At 47.4% G+C, this 19,851-nt stretch overlaps 1 protein-coding gene and 1 long non-coding RNA gene across 5 annotated transcripts in view; one reads left to right on the forward strand and one right to left on the reverse strand.

The window, feature by feature from the left end:
- The window catches only part of LOC112547518 (uncharacterized), a 131,130-nt gene extending 130,867 nt beyond the window's left edge, over positions 1-263 (forward strand). Inside the window, exon 4 of the long non-coding RNA XR_003091283.2 lies at positions 41-263. This is a non-coding gene — a long non-coding RNA (uncharacterized LOC112547518). The remainder of the gene's footprint in view (positions 1-40) is intronic.
- The window catches only part of GRIK4 (glutamate ionotropic receptor kainate type subunit 4), a 365,968-nt gene that overhangs the window by 114,344 nt on the left and 231,773 nt on the right, over positions 1-19,851 (reverse strand). For all 4 annotated transcript variants that reach the window (XR_012897765.1, XR_012897766.1, XM_075909747.1 and 1 more), the window contains exons 3-4: positions 13,203-13,367; positions 25-122 (exon numbers count right to left, since the gene is read on the reverse strand). Coding sequence is in view for 2 of the 4 variants with exons in the window: in XM_075909747.1 (XP_075765862.1) it covers positions 25-122; positions 13,203-13,367 (263 nt within the window). In the remaining 2 variants the exon portion in view is untranslated. The remainder of the gene's footprint in view (positions 1-24; positions 123-13,202; positions 13,368-19,851) is intronic.

Below are 19,851 nucleotides of genomic sequence, written 5' to 3' on the forward strand. Positions count from 1 at the left end.
TCCCACAAAGGGCACTTCACTCACCTCCTTCTCCCCACAGATATTGCTGATAATGGAGCTCGAGGCTGGACTCGACGAAGGTCCCAGGACGGCGACCACCCCTTTCGGAAGGATCTGGCACACTGGGGTCACCGTGGAGAAGCACAGAGCGTGAAAGGAAAGGTGTCAATCAACAAGGGTGTAGCCCAGATTTTCAGTACACATTCATGCCGATTGTATCTCCCCGCCCCTCTCCCGGGGACTGAGAGGATAAATTCATCCATGCTGGACAGAACCCACAGCCTCTGTGTCCAGGACTTCATGGAGTCATCACCGCGCCATTCCTTGTACTTCCCAAGTCCCTGACCCACAACCCATCTCCTGTTCCCTACCCTCCACAGTCCCACTGCCCTATATGCAGCCTCCCAAACCTTGCGGAATCCCCACCACCATGTGCCCAAGCCTCATGTCCGCTCGCAGCAAACCCTCCCTCCCAATCCCAGGGAATCTCCTTAACAATCACGCTCCTCCATCCCCAGCCGCAGCCTGGTCCCTTTGCCCCCAACATTTCTCTTCAGACTTGACCCTTTTTGCATCTGCGTGCATTGCTGCAGAACATCTTCCGTTGATGGTCAGGGAAGGTGCAGAAAGGAGGAAATAACCCTGGTTAAAGCAACATCCTCAGAAGTCAACCCCATATAAACGTGCTAGCTCACCCTCCGAAGAGCTAAGCAATGATGTGCATTGAATGACTGTCCTCGGTTGGGTTGTGCTGCGTGTTCTGCTCAGTGGCAGTTAGCACTCTGGACCCAGTGGGAAGAAGAATAACAGGACCCTCAGAAATGGACAGAGCTCAGTTCTCCCCCTCTAAGCCTCCTGCCTCAAACAGGAACTTTTTGTGCTTTCAACCACAGCATGAATGAGCTGAATAGGGCTCCAAAGGCCATCCAGTTGGTGTCACCTCCCTGGCTGTTCCTCAGGAGTAACTTGTATGAATGAAGTTTCCATAGATTGAAACGAGGGATGTGAACGTTTAACCACGTAAATAAGTCTGGGCTTATCGGTTAACCTGTTAGACGCAACCTCCCTCCCAGGGAGCCGTCTGCCACCCAGCACTGCTGCCTCTGACACAGAGGCAGCAGCACTGGGTGGCAGCTGGGAGCCGGTAACCATGGGGAACCAGCTTAAAAGCCAGCTGCAGGCACACCGCCTCCCAAAGAGCCACCTGCTGCCCCACACTGCTGGTTCTTATAAAGAGGCAGCAGCGCAGGGCAGTAGGTAGGAGCCAACTGCCGCCCGGTGTGTAACTGCATCAGTGATGAAATGTTCAGCCGTTACTCAATGACACGTATTTTAACATCCCTATTTGAAACCAGCAGTTTTGCCAACCAGATCGAGAAGCCCTGTGCACAAATACAAAGCTGAACTTGCTCTGCTAGCACGAATGCAGATACCGATGTGTTCACCCGAGTTATTTGCTCTCCTTACACAGCCATCTTGTCAACAAGTTTTCAGAACAAAGTATTTGTGAACTTTCTGATCAGAAAAAGGTTGCACATCTTAACTGTGATCTCATACGTGTTAAGTAGCTTGTCCATATTGGGGGCATAATTCTTGCTTTGGGTTCTCCATTCAAATCCCTCACAACAGTTGTGAAAGTCAAGATTCATTGGCCAGAAGTTGAACCTGGATAAGTTCAATGTGGCACAATGTTGTTTTCCTTAAACAGTGCGGGCAATGAATCATTGGGGCTGTCTTGCTAAGGGGTATGGTGAATTCTTTCTCACTTCAATCTTTAAATCCAGACAGGATGTCTTCCACAAGAAGTCACTCGCTCATTCGCCAGTAAGCTATTGGACTCAGTTCCGGAACCAGTAGGTGAATGTCATGCAGAATGTCAGGCTCTATTATCATAATGGTTCCTTCCTGTATAAAATCTACTAAGTAGATGTAGTGGTCAGAGCAGAAACCTGGGAGCCAGGACTTCTGGGTTCTGCTCTAAGCCCAGCTGACGACTTGGTCCCAGATCAGAACTAGACATCCCTGCACTAAAAGCAGCATCTGTTTGACAGCACAGAACAACTCTGTGTAGATTGAAGCCAGGAAGAACATTTCATGGAACCTGCAGTGGGGAATACTTAGGATGTAGAGCAGAGCCAGAATTTGGATGTAGAGCAGTGCCTGTTAGGATGTAGAGCAGAGCCAGAATTTGGATGTAGAGCAGTGCCTGTTAGGATGTAGAGCAGAGCCAGAATTTGGATGTAGAGCAGTGCCTGTTAGGATGTAGAGCAGAGCCAGAATTTGGATGTAGAGCAGTGCCTGTTAGGATGTAGAGCAGAGCCAGAATTTGGCTTCCTCCTTTTTCGAAAGAGGGCAAGTATCTAGGAAGTCAATTTTAGGAGTCATTTAAGTCTCTTCTGCTCCAAACCATAATGCCCCTAATCACCTAAACATTCAGTCTGCTCCTTAGCTCATTGCCAGTCCCCTTCCCGCAGTTCCTAGATGTTGCACTAACTTTTGTCTTTGGCACTGGTGTGACCACTGCTGGAATCCCGCGTCCAGATCTGGAATCCACAATTCAAGAAGAATGTTGGTAAATTGGACAGGATTCCGAGGTAGGAATGTGAACCGTTAACCGGTAGGGGCTGGAGCAGCTGGGCAGGGGTCTGCTCCAGCACCGCAGGAGGCCTGCTGCAGACAGAGGCTGGCCCAGCCCAGAGGCCCAAGCCCCCTTTAAACAATATATTTAACTGGTTAACCAATTACATGGGATTTTCCATCCCTATTTCAGAGAATAATAGAAGGCTTGGACCACACCCCTTATTGCGATGGGTGCCGTCTATTTAGCTTGATAAAGAGAAGGGTCGCCACGGGGAACAAAAAGCTGATAATTAAGGACTTGTCAGTCTAAAGGGAAAGAACCAACGGCTGGAACTTAGAGTTGGACACATGCAGGCCAGGAATACGGGGTGTTATTGTAACTGCCAGGCTCATTCACCATTGGAACATCTTTCCCAGGAAATGAAGGGTTTTCTATCCCCGGCCATGTCCAATCAAGGCTGGATATTGTTCCAAACCCCCTGCTCTCGTTCGACGAGGAGATGGATTCAGAGAAGCCCAAGGAGCGGTGTTCTACAGCAGGTCAGAGTGGACGAGCACCCTGGTCCTTTCTGGACTTAGCATCCATGAACATGTGGGATGTCGGACAAATCACCGTACCTCCCATCCATCTGTAAAAGCAGGAGGATGCTAACTCTCCAGCACTCACAGGTGCCAACTCTGTGGGTGTTCCAAAATGAGTGGGTGCTTAGCACCCACCCGCAGCCGGCTCCCTTCCTCCCAGCCAGCAGCAGGCCCGCCGACAGAGGGCAGTGCAAAGAGGACAATTGCCCCAGGTCCGAGGTTCCGGCCACTGCTACTGCGGTAGGGGTGGCAGCTGCGAACCCCTTTGAATTGCCACCTGAGTGCCGCCCAAGGCCACGCCCCTTCCAGGGCCGATTGTGGCTGTCAGCCCCACTGCCCAGCACCTCCTGTCTGCTGGTAGCCCCGCTGGTCAGCTCCTCCCCGCACCTCCTGTCTGCCGCTCTCAGCTGTTCTGCAACATACAGGAGGCTCTGGGAGGGAGGGGAAAGAGCAGGGATGAGACGCACTTGGGGGAGGTGGTGGAACCGGGCAGGAAGAAGGGGGCCAGAGGTGGAGCGGGAGGAGGTGAGGTCGGGGCTAGGAAGAAAGGGTGAGATGAGTCAGGCCTGGGGTGGCACAGGGCAGAGGCAAGCAGAGGAGGGAGCTTGTGAAAGGGAGAGGCTGTGACCGGGGGTGGTGCAGGGTTTGAGCACCCCTAGGGCCTGGAGGAAGCTGGTTTGCTTAACTCGTGTTTGCGAAGTGCTCTGAGTTGCTGGGGTGAACGATACCTTGTGTCACATTACCGAAGTGGAGGGAAGCAGCCAGATCGCTGCTGCACCCCTAGGTGGGGGGTGTTGGCCCCAGAAATTGGTATAAAAGGGAGCCATGTGGGGTATTGAATGGGAGCTTATTGTTTGCTGATCTTATGTACGCTATTTATGTGAGTGTATAATGTCTGTGTGTGTAGGTAGGAATCTGTAATCTGCGTGGAAGCTGAATATTTCTCTGAATGTGGTTAAGCATTGCTATGGACAGGCTGATTAGCCAGGCCCTGTAGGACAATGGCACTTGATGGGCCAAGGACACACCCAAAGAATGGGGGCTGTCACCTGAGAGCAGCCAGCAGGAAACACAGAGATTGGCCTCTGACCAGGTGACCTGCTGCATACAAGAAGAGGCCAGGAAGGAGGTATAAAGAGGCCATGTGGTCGATGCCATTTTGGTTCTCAACTCAGCACTTCATCCCAGAGGCAGCAGTGCAGGGATCGAAGAGCCTGGAAGACCTGTGAACCCATCCTGATGATAGGATGTGCAACAAGAACTTTTAAACCAGCAGCTGTAACATCTCTGCTAGAGCCTGCATCGAGAACTGGGAGATTCGGTGCATGTAACGTACCATTCCTTTAACAACCTGACTCTCATGCTTTTCTTTCTTGTGATAATAAACCTTTAGTTTTAGATTCTAAAGGATTGGCCCAGCGTGATTTGTGGGTAAGGTCCAGAGGGTAAATTGACCAGGGATCTGTGGCTGGTTTCTTGGAACCGGACAGAACTTGTTCGGGGTAGGTGGGATTGGGTGCTAGGACCCCCCACCTGTGTATGAGGCCCGGGGCCATCTGGGGCACGGATATTGCTGGGGTGTTGGAGGGGTTTTGCTCGTGAGGCTTCAGGCAGGCAGCTGAAGAGCTCTGTGGGACTGGTTTGTGGCCTGTTTGGAGAGGTCACCAGTCTGGGGGCTGTAAGGAGCCCCGGATTTGAGCAATTCGCCCAGAGCGGACGCCCTCAGCTGTGCCCAGACACGGCCCGGTCTGTCACACCTTGTGCATTGCAAAATCAGGCAGGACATCGTCCCTGCCTCCCGGAAACTACATCCTCAGATTAAAAATTGGATAGCGCCTAAAAAGTTCAGCAAAATCCAAGCAAACAAATAAAAACACATAGCCACACCGAAAACCACATTCTGACAGAACAGCAGGTTTACAAGGGAGATTTAATCCCATCCTCTGCCTCCTCCTTGTTAAAAAAAAATGGTGTCCATTTAGCACTAGCAACACATGGCAAATTAATCCCACTGAAAGCCTCTGGCCACAGCGCAAGACAAGGCAGTACAAGATCTCTCCTATTTGCCTCCATGTTGATGTGAAGGAATCAGCTGCAAGCCAATGACTCACCGGCTGCCCTTTGTGCTCAACCTCACCAGAATATAATGAAAGAGTTTTGTGGCCGTGGGGAAATTGACTGAGGTGGATTGAATTCTTTATCCTGGAGGACACCAAACACCCATTAGGTCACCAATGACCTGGATTTGCACAGACACCTTTGAGGTGAAACACTGAATATTCTACCACCAAATTCCTGAGTCCTCCTGTCCCCAAGTAAGCCTTCTAAGTTCTTGCAGGAAGCTCAAATGCTCTACAAATGTCTCCTCTCGCTGTTCTTCATTCAGCTCAGTCTAGTCGTACGTGTGGTGTTTTACTCCAGAAGCTTCACACTTGCTTCTCTGTGCTTAGAAATTGGGAGACATTTAAATCTCTTGAATAGCCCTTTTTGAATAAGAATATCGGCAATTTGCAAACTGTGCATTCTGTTTTAGAAACATTCATCAGTCCCCGGTGACAGCTGGGCGCCTTCAATTATTCTGGAGAGTATCAGGCATCCGCCAGCATCCAGGAAGCAAGTACAGGCTCCCTCTCCTATTTGTGCACCTTTGAATAAGTCAAAAGTCCTAGGGGGGATTTTTGTCATGCATGCAGGGGAAAGTTTGGTGAACACTCTCCCTTTGTCTCTCAGGTAGCCAAGAATAAAGAGACTGGGAGAATAGGTTAAGTAGTCATAGCAACGGAGTGGCAAGGATTGTCAGAGGAAGAACAGGCAGCTTATCACTCTCCGGGTGAAACATACTACGGAATTAGAGAAAACACGCTGCAACAAAGTGGAGGTGCCTGCGGCAGAGGATTAGACCATGTAAGGATTGCTCCTCTTGTAACCCACACACTCTTCCTATCTCAAGGTACTTTACCCATGGAGATGAACTGCAGCAGGTAGCTCACACCTGGACTCCAGATCCTCCCCACTACATCTCCCCGTCTTGTGAACTCGGAGACTAGCGCACATGAGGATGCAGAATTGTCCACACATTCATCCCTGGTGTAAGTGGACTGACAAAAATGGATCCAGAGAGAGCCAAATGCTAGTACAGCCACTGGCATAGAAGGCTATGTCTAGATCTCACGCCTTTTTCGACAGAGGCTTTGTCGACAGATACTGTCGACAAAGTCTCTGTCGAAAAAGAGCATCTAGACTACGATCAGTATTGTCGATAAAGCAAGCCGCTTTTTCGAAAGAGAGTCTAGACACGCGAAAGAGTACTTTCGAAAAAAGGCGTTATTCCTCGTAAAATGAGGTTTACCGCTGTCGACAAAACTGCTGCGTTCTGTCGACAGAACGAGACAGTAGTGTAGACGCAGATACAGTTTTGTCGACAAAAGCCAACTTTTGTCGACAAAACCCTGTAGTCTAGATACACCTGAAGAGTGGGAACTTCGATAGATGGATATGGTTCAGACTAAATTGGTGTAGCACTTCTGATAGTCCAAGATCTGGGCCAATCCTCACACGTGTTATGTTGTATATACCACCCGTCATGTCTCAGCAGGATCGTTTGTTGGGAAAAAAACCCTTTTGCACAAGAGCCTGTAAATCTCTTTTTTTGAAGAATAAGGGCTCTTGCACAAAAGGGTATTTTTTCCCAACAAATGGCCCTATCTACACAGGACTTATCATCGTAAAAACCTCTTCCGCAAAAAGGATCAGAAGAAGATATGCAAATGAGAGTGCGAGATATGCAAATAAGTGCTCCGTTTGCATTTCCTCTTCCGCAAAACACCCACAGTGTAGACATAGCCTCAGCCTGTCCTGCTGAAACAGACTCCTGATTAGCAACGTGTACTCTCTCCGGGGACAAATGCATCTCGCCCAACACTTGCAGTCACATTCCAGCAATGTTCTCCAGGCGGTAGGTTTAATAAGCAAGTGGAACACAGCACGGGAAGCCCCTAGCTTAGAGCAGAGGCAGAAGTTAAGCATTGTCCATTCTGACAGCAATTCACCAGCCACACTGGAGCAAACTCCATCTTCAGGCTCTCTCTGACTTCTTCCGTGGTCACTTCCCAAAGGAGAGAGCTCTCAGCTTCTGCCAGCAACTCTCCTCCTCCAACCTTGCACCTTTCAGCAGAGGAGCTGACACCCACACAGGGCCCCGGAGCAAGGGGCAGGGAGGGGCGGGTGGAGCCGCACTCCCAGAATGGGCGGAGCCTCAGGCGGAAGGGGTGTGGCTTGGGCCAGCCAGCCCTAAACATAACCCGGACTGTGGCATGCTTCCCCTCCTGCCCCCGAGCTCTTAGTGCTGCTGGGAGCATGCCGTGCGGCACTCCCGCAGAGATTTAATGGGCCTGGGTTTCCGGCTGTTGCTGCTGCTGCTGCTGCAGAAGAGGTGGCGGCTGGGAGCTCCGGGCTCTTCTAAATCACTGGGACCCAGGGCAACAGCCGTCTCTGCTGTTCTGCCCCCACGACAGCCTTTCAGGAGCTGGGATCTTTGCTCTGCTTCCGTGCCGAGAGTCGGGAAAACCAGCCTCCTGCTGGCTCCCTGGGCGCTGAGCGTCAGTCTCGTGGCGACGGCTTTCCAGGGTCTTCTCCGATTTCCCATCAATGGGGGTCACCTTGTCCATTCTTTCAAATGCTCCATTCCCAGGTGGTCTGCTCACACAGCTCGGCGGCCCACACATCACTAGGGCTCTTAGTCTTCCCGGCGAGCAAATGGAACCTCTCTCCCCACTTGGTAGCAACGCAAAATAGGGGGCAGGAACTGAGGCCCATTCAGGATTCATAAAAACATTGCAAAAAAATCCCACTTTGATCACACGACCGACCCAGCCCTGGGGCATCGCAGCTGCTGTCCTAAGTGGATGTTGATACAGGCATGTCGAACTCATTAGTGGCATTGGCTGCTCTTTGCTGAATCAGCACCTACTGATGTATATGAGCAAGGGTGTGTACGTTCAGATTTTAAACAAATGGACACACAAGTAGTAACTTCTGTACATAAAAACATAACGCAGTTTGGATGATGCATGCATAACTAGCTAATAAGGATGGTCACATTCATATCTAAGCACGTTGCAAATTCATCCCTAAACTATGTCACTATAGAAAGCACTTCACACACCTGTAAGGGGATCAACTGCTCTGGAGAACGTGGCAGCTGTTTAGTAACATGTTACAACCCTCCACAACAATTTGGGACAGGAAGTAAAGAAAAATCTCAAATCTGGATGAAGCTACACAAGAGGATTGCAAATGCAATTACCCCAGTTGGAATTTGAAATCTACCCTCTCAACTCTTGTAAAAAGCACTGTGGGATTTTTACTGGCCACAAATGGCTACACTTTGTTTCTCTTCTGAAAGACGACAGACACTTCCAGCAACACAGTGACCCCAGTGGCATAAGAGGGTGCTGACGCTGAGTGAGAACACCACTTACCGAAATCACCAACACTATTTCCTGCAGCATCCTACATGTTGCCACATCTGCTTACGGACCTGGCCAAGCCATTCTTAGCTTGTGAAATCGGATGGGTTCACAGCACAATGCGCCACGGCTTATGGAATATGGCAGCATCAGCTAAGCACTTAGAAATATTATTTTTGTGTACATTAAAGCCAGAAATCCCCGTTGCTCATGATAGTGGCTAAAATGCCTCTAGCTGTTTGGATTAGGTTCTTAGAAGATGTATTAAACCAGAGCAGACAGATTAATAAGTAAGAAAAACAGCCCCTTCTTGGACCTTAAGAGAAGGTGTTTTAGATAAAGATGCGATTAAACAGCCCATTTTGGATCTCTGTAGAGAGATTTGAAAAGTCAAACAGACTGAGAAAAGCAGGCTTTACCTGTAATGACAAAACTGCCCCATCCATAACCCTTTTACCGCAGGCTTACTTCAAACCATAGTAATTTACAGATGCTTTCCTACAAGAACAAGTTGATACATTTGCTTCCCTTTAGATATAGAGCAGCAGTGGCAAACCATGCATGAATTTGATTAAGACTTGTTCATTTTCTATCCGTTTTACGAACGGCATATTTGTAGCCACATGCAATAAAACACCTCAGTCAGCCTTAAAAAAAATAGTTTTAAAATAAGACGAAAAAGCAACCCACAAGAAACCTTTCTTCTCTCATAATGTTAATCATATGTGATATGAAATGTCATTTTTGGATGTAGTAGCAACATTCCTAGAATCAATCAGTTACATATAGTAGCTGTGATATTTAGCAGCAATTCAAAAACTGTGAGATATGAGAACAACATAAAAGAGAGGTGCAAAAGTTTTGCTGTCATAGGTTAAAACACCTAAGCTACTTTTACTAATATTAAATGCAATGAAAACATTTAAAGACAAATGCAAAGTGCTCCACTTAGGAAGGAACAATCAGTTTCACACATAGAGAATGGTAAGCAACTGTCTAGGAAGGAGTACGGCAGAAAGGGATCTAGGGGTTGTAGTGGACCACAAGCCAAATATGAGTCGTCAGTGTGATGCTGTTGCAAAAAAAGCCAACGTGATTCTAGGATGCATTAACAGGTGTGCTGTGAGCAAAGCATGAGAAATCATTCTTCAGCTCTACTCTGCACTGGTTAGGCCTCATTTGGAGTATTGTGTCCAGTTCTGGGCACCATATTTCAAGAAAGATGTGGAGAAATTGGAGGGGGTCCAGAGAAGAGCAACGAGAATGATGAAAGGTCTAGAGAACATGACCTGTGAAGGAAGACTGAAGGAATTGAGTTTGTTTAGTTTAGAAAAGAGAAGATTGAGGAGGGACACGATAGCAGTTTTCAGGTATCTAAAAGGGTGTCATAAGGAGGATTGAACAGGGCTGCTCTAAAAAGGATATCATTTAGCATTTGCAGTGTTCTTGCAGGCTACTTGAGACATAAGTTGGGTGAGGTAATATCTTTTATGGGATCAACTCTTGCTGGCGGAAGAGAGACACTGTTGAGCTGACACTGACCTGAAGAGGAACCCTACGTAACTCGTAACTCAAATGTCTCTCTTACCAGCAAAGCTGGTCTAATAAAAAATATGACTTCACCCATCTTGTGTGTCTGTATAATTTAACATCCTTTCTCTAGGCTTTTAAAACCAACTGGTACAGGAGAATTACAGCCTTGCTATATTATGCTAAAAAGAAAAGGGGAGGGGGAGAACGGGAGGGATGTAACACTTCAAATAAGTAGGCTGTTTTATAACGGGGACGGAGATCAATTCTTTTCTTCTCCTCTGAGAGTTGGACATGAAGTAATTGGTTTAGTTTGCAGCTCGGGGGATTTAGGCTAGATATTAGGAAACACGTCCCATCTCTATGGATAATTAAGCACTGGAACAGGTTACCTAGGGAGGCTGCGGAATCCCCGTCAGTGGAGGTTTTAAAGAACAGATTAAACAAACACCTACAAGGGACAATCTAGCTATGCATAATTCTCCCTCACTGTTGAGGCCTGCTCTGGATGACTTCTTGATGTCTCCTGCAGCCATGCATTTTAAATAATTCTATGGGGTAAGCTTAAAAACATTTCTACTGGGAGGTAATCATATTCTGATGAATTCTAGGGGATATGTCTCTGAGGGGCCGTAATTATAGGTTTTCAAGATTTTGGCAGGGCTAGGAGTACTACAAATTACCAAAGGACTTAGGTGACCTCTGACTTATTAACACACCTCAGTGATAAAAGAAATAAAAATAGAGTCGGCTTCTATGTCATGGATGTTGAGTGTCAACAACTGGAATCTAGAGGAAGAAACCTTAGGGCATATCTAAACTACTCATCAGTCTACATTAGGGAATCTGACAGCAATATAGGGTGTAAATTTCCTCTAGGAAAACAGCTCAAGAGTTTTAATATACAATGTGCCATCATTTAAAAACATCACTTAGCACCTAGAGTAAACAAATACGTTGAAGTCTGAACCAACTACCGTGTTTGTCTCTGCTGACACCTAGCACTAAGTGGAATTTAAAAATCTGTCAACTGAGAAATGTGAGCTAACGTTGTAAAACCCTCTCCCTTTTCTAAGGCATAGGCATGCGCAGGGGGTGTGTGTGTTAGTTGTTAATTTAAAAAAATTAAGTTTAGTTAAATTTTAGCTTCTTTAGTTTGTTTGATTAATAAAAATAATGTCCTTTATGATTATTCAATAAATGTTCAATAAACGTTCGCCTATTAAAAAAAAATTCCCTGGGTGCACACCCTAATGAAATGTGCTGCGCATGCCTATGATGCCTTCAGTGGATCATGTCTACACTTATAAAGCTAGAGGTTACATTGTGCTTCGGTGTGGATGCTCATTACGGCAACCCCTTGCTGTAGTTAATCCACTTCCCTTAGAGGCAATAGCTAGGTTCATCCACCTAGAACTGTCAACCACCAGAAGAGACGTGGGCTTAACGACATCATCCAAGACTGTGGTTTGTTCACCCTCCTGAAGAACGTAGCAGAGTCAATCTAGTTATCCAGAGTACACCAGCCCTGCTAGGCAGCTCTGCAGCGGAAATTTTGTATTCACCTGAATTTCAGACTATGGCTACACTATCAGGACCACTTATGTCAGTCCGGAGTGCAAATAAACTGCCCCTCTAAGGTTCTTGCACTACATTGGCAGCTGTTTGTTCTCTTCGGGGAGATGGTTTTATTATGCTGACCCAATGGCATACAGCGTCTTTGCCCGACATGGTACAGTGGCACAGCGAGACCTTAAGAGATACCCTCGTCTATGGAGAAATGTGGCAGGCCGTTAACTTTAGCAGCATGGTGATGTGTCCGTGAAAAGGGTAACACACCTTTAAACAACTTGTGAGTACCACTAAAGGGCCCACACACTTTCAAAAAGGAGGCCTACTCAGTTCCTATATCCTGGGTAGCTGTGACCAACTGGAGCCAACCACATAAGCAACCAAATCGGAGGTTCATTTAAATGCACATCCAAGAATGTAAACTATGCCCTCAAATGCCAGCAATGCCCCACTGCAACAGATATTGGACAAACTGGACAGTCCCTACAGGAAACAATTAACAGACACAAATCAGATATCCGTAAAGGGAACATACAAAAACCTGTTGGGGAACACTTCAATCTACCTTGGGCATTCATTAACACATCTTCAAGTGGCTGTTTTGTTACAGACCAATTCCACAAGCCAAATACACAGGGAAGGACTGGAACTACAATTCATTCACAAGTTTGATACTCATGCTAATGGATTAAATAATGATAGCTGATAGCTGGGACATTATCAACCTACCAAACAATGAAGGTGCCAATGATTCTTTGTCTGTATTGTATCTGGTGTTAGTACAGTAAAACTCCAGTGGTCCTGCATCCAATGGTCCGGCACTCCTGATGGTCTGGCACCATCTGGAACCCGGAAGTGCTCTGGGCAGCCGGACAATTGGAGCTGCTCTGCCCCCGGCTTCCCCATTCAGCCGCTGCTGAAACTGACCAGTGGCTGACTCGGGGAAGCCAGGAGCAGAGCAGCTGGGGTACTGCTGGGTTGGTCCCATAGCGCCGCCACTTGGCACTGCGGGACCAACCCGGCAGCACCCCAGCTGCTCTGCCCCCGGCTTCCGCGAGTCAGCCGCTGCTGAAACTGACCAGCGGCTGACTCCGGGAAGCCCGGGGCACAGCACGCTCTGCTTTAAATCCCGGCTTCATTAGCAATTTCAGCGTGCTTGATTTGCATCCCTCTGTCGACAGAGGGATGCAGTCTAGACGTAGCCTAACTTAGCTACCCCCTGAAGCTTCTATGCCTTTAAAACACAGTCAAAGCTAGAGAGCCAACAGTCTAGAAACATGGGCTTTTGATTCTTCCAGTGCTTGTGACAGTAGAGCTAACTATAGTGAGCGGCCCCCTTGGATTATAAGGAGACTATTCTCCAAAGGGAGCGTCACACTCAATAGCAAAGTTCTGCAGAACCAGCCACTGGAAACCTGCCGTGTAGACACAGAGGCAAAGAACGAAACGGTCACATGGTAATATACGTACTGGTCTCAGCGGTCTCATATTCACTGTCTCTCAGCAGCTCAAAAATGTCCACCTCCACTTTGGCTTTCCCCGCGCGCTCTGGTGCACGGTTGATACGATTCTTCGCTAGAGTAATGGACAGCCTCTCGCCTCTGCTGCACTCCATTGGGTCATCCAAAATGGCCGCTAGGAAACAAGGCAAAAGGTCAGTAACTTGGAAACGGCAATCGGCACAGAATAGAGCAGAACCTAACCGTTCCGCCGCCACAGGCTTGTGATGACGCAGCAGGCAGACAGTGAAAAGCCTGACTGTCGTGGTCAATTTTATTCGTCAGTTTTCAATATTTATATAAGCGCAGGAACCAGCTAGATAATTATATCGATAAATAAGGCCCCGATCTGGCAGCTGGATCCAGGCAAAACCCTCCCACTGATGTCCTGAATTAGCATCAGGCATTGGGTAGGTATGCAGTGAGCCCTGACGTGGGCATTTCCACTAAGCCCTGTTTATTTTATGTCACTTCACCCAACCTCACCCACTCTGTCTCATCTTCTTTCACACTTAGATCGGGAGCTCACCAAAGCCAAGACTGTCTTACTTGCTCTATCTTTCTAACTAGTCTCTGCAGCACCTAACACAGGATGGCCCTCGTCTTGGATTGAAATTCCTAGGTCTACCCTGGTACAAAGCAAACAGGAAGATGCTGTGTCCTTGGATGCCTGGGCAGGGACAGGTCCAACACTTCTATAAATGACCAGAGCAATTATGATTTATTGAGATTTGTGACTCTCTCTCTCTCTCTCTCTCACACACACACACACATACTCCCAACACAATGCACTTTGTTCATTCATTTTCCATAGTCTCTGTGCCGCACTAACACCAGCGCATCAGCTCTCACAGTCTGGATATTTCCGGAAGCGAGTGGGCCAGGGTGCGAGTGATGGGAGAAATATTTTTCAACAGAAGGCACTTGACTCTTGATCTCATCTCTTGGGGCCAAGTTTGCTGCGCATCAAGGCGTGGTGCAAAACCATCTGCCTATTCAAATCCATTTTATGCAGGGGAGAGATTAAAGAGCCCTTTTTGTTTGTTTGCTTGTTTCTAAACAGTAAAAATAGATTGGCGTTTAGCAGTAATCCAAATACTTCACAGCGCGTCAGTAAAATTTCTGCAGTTTGGTTTGCTGAGTCTTGTTAATAACAGCTCATTGCAGGGCTTAGCTATTAAATCTTAGCTGGGAAGAGCACATCATTTTTTGGTGTGTGACTAATAAGGGGCCAGATGCTTATCTACCTCTTGCAGGTTTGATACCAGCATCTCTCTCACCAACAGAGAGATACATGGGTGTAAATCAAGCCTCAATGACATTGGAATCAGGCCCTGCGGTGCGTAGGTTAGCAAAGGATGAATTTGGGAGGCTCTGCTGTATAATATGTGTACACACACACACACACACACACACACACACACACACACACACACACACACACACACACACACACACACACACACACAACCTAGAGCAGTTGCTTAGAGCAGTTGGGGGCCTTGTTAAAACTCTGAAAGGCATCACTTTGCTGCAGAAGTTGTTTTTTTTTTTTTAAGAAAAAACAGACAGCGGAAACAAAGCAAATTGGCTGTAACCTGAAACACAGTGTTGCTCTAACAGCGGAGGGAGAAAATAAGAGGATATCTGCGCAGAAAGGCATAAGGGAAGTTACAGGAGATGTTGGCTAGGTCAGTGGGTTTTAGCCTATGGTCTGCAGATCCCTGGGACTCCACAGTCTATGTGGAAGATTGGCATCCTCATTCAAAAACGTTCAGGGATCTGCAAATGAAAAAAAGATTGAAAACCATTGGGCTAGGCAAGAAATCCCCAGCTGGGACCAGAAGACTGCAGAAGTCACCCCATGGAACCACCACGTGGGACAATTAATAGTCTGTCCTTGTCATCAGAACTTTAATGTTGGGTCAGACCTACGGTCTGCCTAGTCCACTGTCCTGTCTCCAGTGGCCTGCACCTACTGCTTCAAGGGAAGGTGCAAAACTCCCAAGGTAGGTAGTTGTGGAATAACCTGCCCCCCAGGAGAAGTTTCCTCCCAATACCCTATTAGCCAGGTGTTTCAGGCTGAGACTCCTGAGGGGCTTAGAACTAGCCCTGATTCCAGGATAATTGCATAAGGATTCAGTTGTGGGCATGCATGGAGACCCATGCAGGCGATAGCCACACTTGCACTGATCTTACGGAGAGGAAACGGTTACTGCTGTGGGAGGGGCTCATGTTCCCACAATGCATTGCAGGCATGGCTCCCCTGGTGGCCAGCAGGGGAAAGCACACCTATTGCATTTTGTTGTACAGGGGTCGGGTACCCTGCTTCTAAGCTCCTCTCCATGCAAGTCGATCTATGGAAGGCACAATGCTTGCATGCCTCACCCTTTCCTCATCCGCTGGCACAGCCCAGAGCTATCCTCACTATTACCCATGTTGCCAAGCCTCCAGGATCGGCCTGGAGTATCCCGGAATCAGCATCAATCCCTCGGTGATGCCTGAAAGCAACCCTGGAGCTCAGAATAAGATATTTTAAGGAAATGACATGACATGTTGGGGGAAAATAATCTCCCAGAATAGCTTCCGTCACTGTTGGCAACCCTACTTGGGAACCTGAGAAACCATGTAGGCCAATCTAGCCTGCACTGAGAGTTTATAATGAAATACCCACTGGGATTTGGGGTTTCTTTTCACACAGGTCTTGGAGGCAGCAAGCCACCCTCTCCCCCTCCATCAAGGGATACACACAGCGAGGAGCATTTTCCTCACAGAGAGGCACCGAGGCATGCCCACAAATGGAGCACAGGCGAGAGAAATAAACTGGATAGCGCACACGCCCCGCTCAGTTATTCAGGTGCGTCTCCAGCTCAGCTCGAAAACGACAGCCACTGCTACACTGGGCAAACAGGCAACAAGCAAACCCACACATAAGTTCACAGCTATTTGAGTGGACCTAATGAGAAACGCTCCCATTTGGCACATTTCACCCGCAGCGAGAGATTGTTGGAGTTTAAAGATGAGGACTGTCCAGGGCGTGTTTCTGGAGCACTTGGGCAGCTGACAAGCAGAATCATCTTTACAAGGTTTTCTTCCCTCTCCCATTCCCCCCGCCCTTTCTACTTCCCCTCCTGTCTGACATTTACATGGCGCTCACACGACACAGGGCTGGTGGAAGACAAGTCAGACTTTGGAGTGGCAGCTGTAAAGTCCTCAGTCATTTGGGGCCTGCACTTAGCTGATGGTATAAGGAGCAGAGTACAAAAGAGACGTGATATGTTGAAATTTCCAGTCAGTCCCATTTGTTTATTTTCTTAGGTCACCCAAGAAATTGGCCTGGCCATGTCACAGATTGTACCAGGAATAAATGAGAAAGAGAGAGAATATTGCAAAGACTGGTTAGCAGTTACATCTGCTCATTTAGAAGATGCAGACGCTAGGGTCTGCACTTTATATTGTCCATATTATAGGTACTTGAATACAGTGGTAACATGCAACAGGGAGACAAACAGATGGGTCTGTCTAGGGACAGATGGGCAGGCGAATAGATAGATCCACTCCAGAGCCTCCTCTTCCCGTTTTGCTCCCGTTTTCAGGGTGTCAAATCCAGCCAACTTCCGATCAGGAAACACATGGCAGCTAGCTATTCTTGTAAGATGTGTCTCCCCGCACAGATGTTTTGGCAAACATTCCCACTATTCCTTCAGGCAACACCAGCTACTCTGCTCCACTTACATACACGTTATTTGCAAAGCCTGGACAGTCAATCTTCATCTTCATCTTTGTGACAACATCACACGACCTAACCAGATCAGCTACACCATCACTGGTTCATTCACCTGCACATCTACCAATGTAACATATGCCATCATGTTCCAGCAATGCCCCTCCACTATATACATCGGCCAAACTGGACAGTCCTTACGTAAAAGAATAAACAGACACAAATCAGATATTCGGAATGGCAATTTACAAAAACCTGTAGGAGAACACTTCAGTCTCCCTGGACTCACAGTAGCACATTTAAAGATAGCCATCCTGCAGCAAAAAAACTTCAAGACCATACTTCAAAGAGAAACTGCTGAGCTACAGGTCATCTGCAGATTTGACACCATCAGTTCAGGATTAAACAAAGACTGTGAATGGCTAGCCAAGTTCAAAAGCAGTTTCTCCTCCACATCAGCTGCTAGAAGTGGGCCTCACCCTCCCTGACTGAATTAACCTCGTTATCTCTAGCCTGCATATTTATACCTGCCTCTGGAAATTTCCACTACATGCATCTGAGGAAGCGGGTCTTTGCCCACGAAAGCTTATGCTCCAATCCATCTGTTAGTATACAAGGTGCCACAGGACTCCTTGTCGCTTTTGCAGATCCAGACTAACACAGCTACCTCTCTGAATCTTCATCTTGTGATGTAACTTCCTTCGTAGGCCAGGAACTCTGACTGCAGGATTTTGTAAAGTCAATATGCCTAGTGGCTATTGTGAATGATAACATTGCCAGGGGAAGGAATCGCCTCCCAACTGATTTTTTTTGGCTTCCCTTTACTCCCTTTCTTCCATCACGACAGCAAAGAGAAATCAGCCACGGTATCTCCAGAACCAAATGCAGCAGAAGCTGGGTCTGAACTTTGTGGCTTATCCCGTTTTCCACAAACTCTCAATCTGAATGCCCCTGAATTTGCAGCTTGCACTGAGAACACCTGTGTGAGGGGAAAGAAAATGTCCTACCAGCACCCAGCACACTGCAGAAAGTTAGCGGTAGCTTTAAACACGGGCAACGTAAGTGCCTTCCCCAAGACCCCGATGTGTACAGACTAACAACATAGAGGCCTGCTTATCTCCCTCTGATAACAGCAATAGAGAGTGGATCCCAGATATCTCCTAAAGTTCATCATCCCACTAGATCTAAATAAAGAATAAAGAAAAGTTATTTATTAGTTCCCATAATAGAAGAACTAGAGGACACCAAATGAAGTTAATGGGTAGCAGGTTTAAAACTAATAAAGGAAAGTTCTTCACACAGCGTGTAGTCAACCTGTGGAACTCCTTGCCAGAGGAGGCTGCGAAGGCTAGGATAAAGAGAAGCTAGATAATTTCATAGAGGTTAGGTCCATAAAAGGCTATTAGCCAGGGGATAGAAATGGTGTCTCTGGCCTCTGTCTGTCAGAGGCTGGAAAGGAATGGCAGGAGACAAATCGCTTGATCATTGTCTTTGGTCCACCCTCTCTGGGGCACCTGGGGCTGGCCACTGTCGGCAGACAGGCTACTGGGCTAGACGGACCTTTGGTCTGACTCAATACGGCCGTTCTTATATGGGATAGATGAGCACAAGATCCTAGTTTCTTGAGCTAAAGGAAAATCTCCATAGTTCATTGTAGTATAGGAACTAGGACACACAGTGAAGCCTTCATGATTCCATCTTCAAAGCAGAACACACCCCCATGCAAACTAGCCAATTCCTTCAAATATTCCTTTCTAATTCCCTGTAGGGCTTGTAATTTTGTATCTTTAGTTTTTGCACATGAGACTAGTTAATTTTTACCAAATATTAAACCACCCCATGAATCTGACTGGGTAATGAGGAGGAATTGAGTTTTATTTATCATTCCATCTGGCAGGACCAAAAGATTAATTTAATATTTTAAAAGGTTGATTTTAAAACTTTATGTCTGGGGATACATTGCCAAATGTAGTCTAATAACAGCATCATTAAATGCAGACTAACGTCCTTATTTAAATTCACTTTCATCTCGTCCCATCTATAAAATATGGAGCGATGTATCTAGTAAATCTCAGTCCTGAAAAATTTAAAGTAAGTCTTTGAACTTTGTTAGCCTAAGAATGGCTTTACTGCTTCTCTCGCCAGCCACAACGTGTGTCTCCTCCTCAGAAGTTTCAGGGACTTTTCTGTAACAGAATCAAGGGCTAAAACTTGTAAATGTGGCTACTGGTTTGTGGCTTGACTTGGAATTTCAGAGTTATTGCGCAACAGCCATTTCTATTGGAGTCAACGGGAGGTGGAGAAGCTCCATGCTTCTGAAAATAAGTCCCAAAGGGCTCAAGCAGAGCTGGCCAGAGAACTTTTGTGGTTCTCGAGGGAAATTTTGAAAATGGATCAAGTGTTAATTTACATTTTTCCTAAAAAGTTTTCAGCCTTGCAATAGGGATGTAAATGGTGACCTGGGTCACCGGTTACCCGGGAAGTGCTAGGGCTTACCGGATAGGTAACCGGTTAATTGGTTCAGGGGCAGGAACATGGACAGGGGGCACAGAGTGGCAGCTCCTGCAGCACCGGCCCCAGCCACATCAGCAGCCTTGCCCCAGCCCTGCCACATGCCAGGTGGGACAAGCAGGAAGCCCTCCGCATGCCGGTCATGGGCAGACAGAATCCCGGCCGTGGCCACGGCCCTGATCTTGAGAGGGAGCAGGCAGGACCCCAACCACAGCAGCTCAGCCCTGCACCCTGGGTGAGGGCAGATGGAATCCCAGGCAGCCAGGATGCAGCAGCAGCTGTGCCCCGGGCCCGCCAGTTAAACTTTTGCATTTGACATCTCTAGTTTGACACCCCTCGTTTGCCCTAACCCCCCCCCCCAAATTTGCCAAAAACTGAAACGTTT

The sequence above is a fragment of the Pelodiscus sinensis genome, chromosome 26, assembly GCF_049634645.1.
Source record: "Pelodiscus sinensis isolate JC-2024 chromosome 26, ASM4963464v1, whole genome shotgun sequence".
Taxonomy (NCBI): domain Eukaryota; kingdom Metazoa; phylum Chordata; order Testudines; family Trionychidae; genus Pelodiscus; species Pelodiscus sinensis.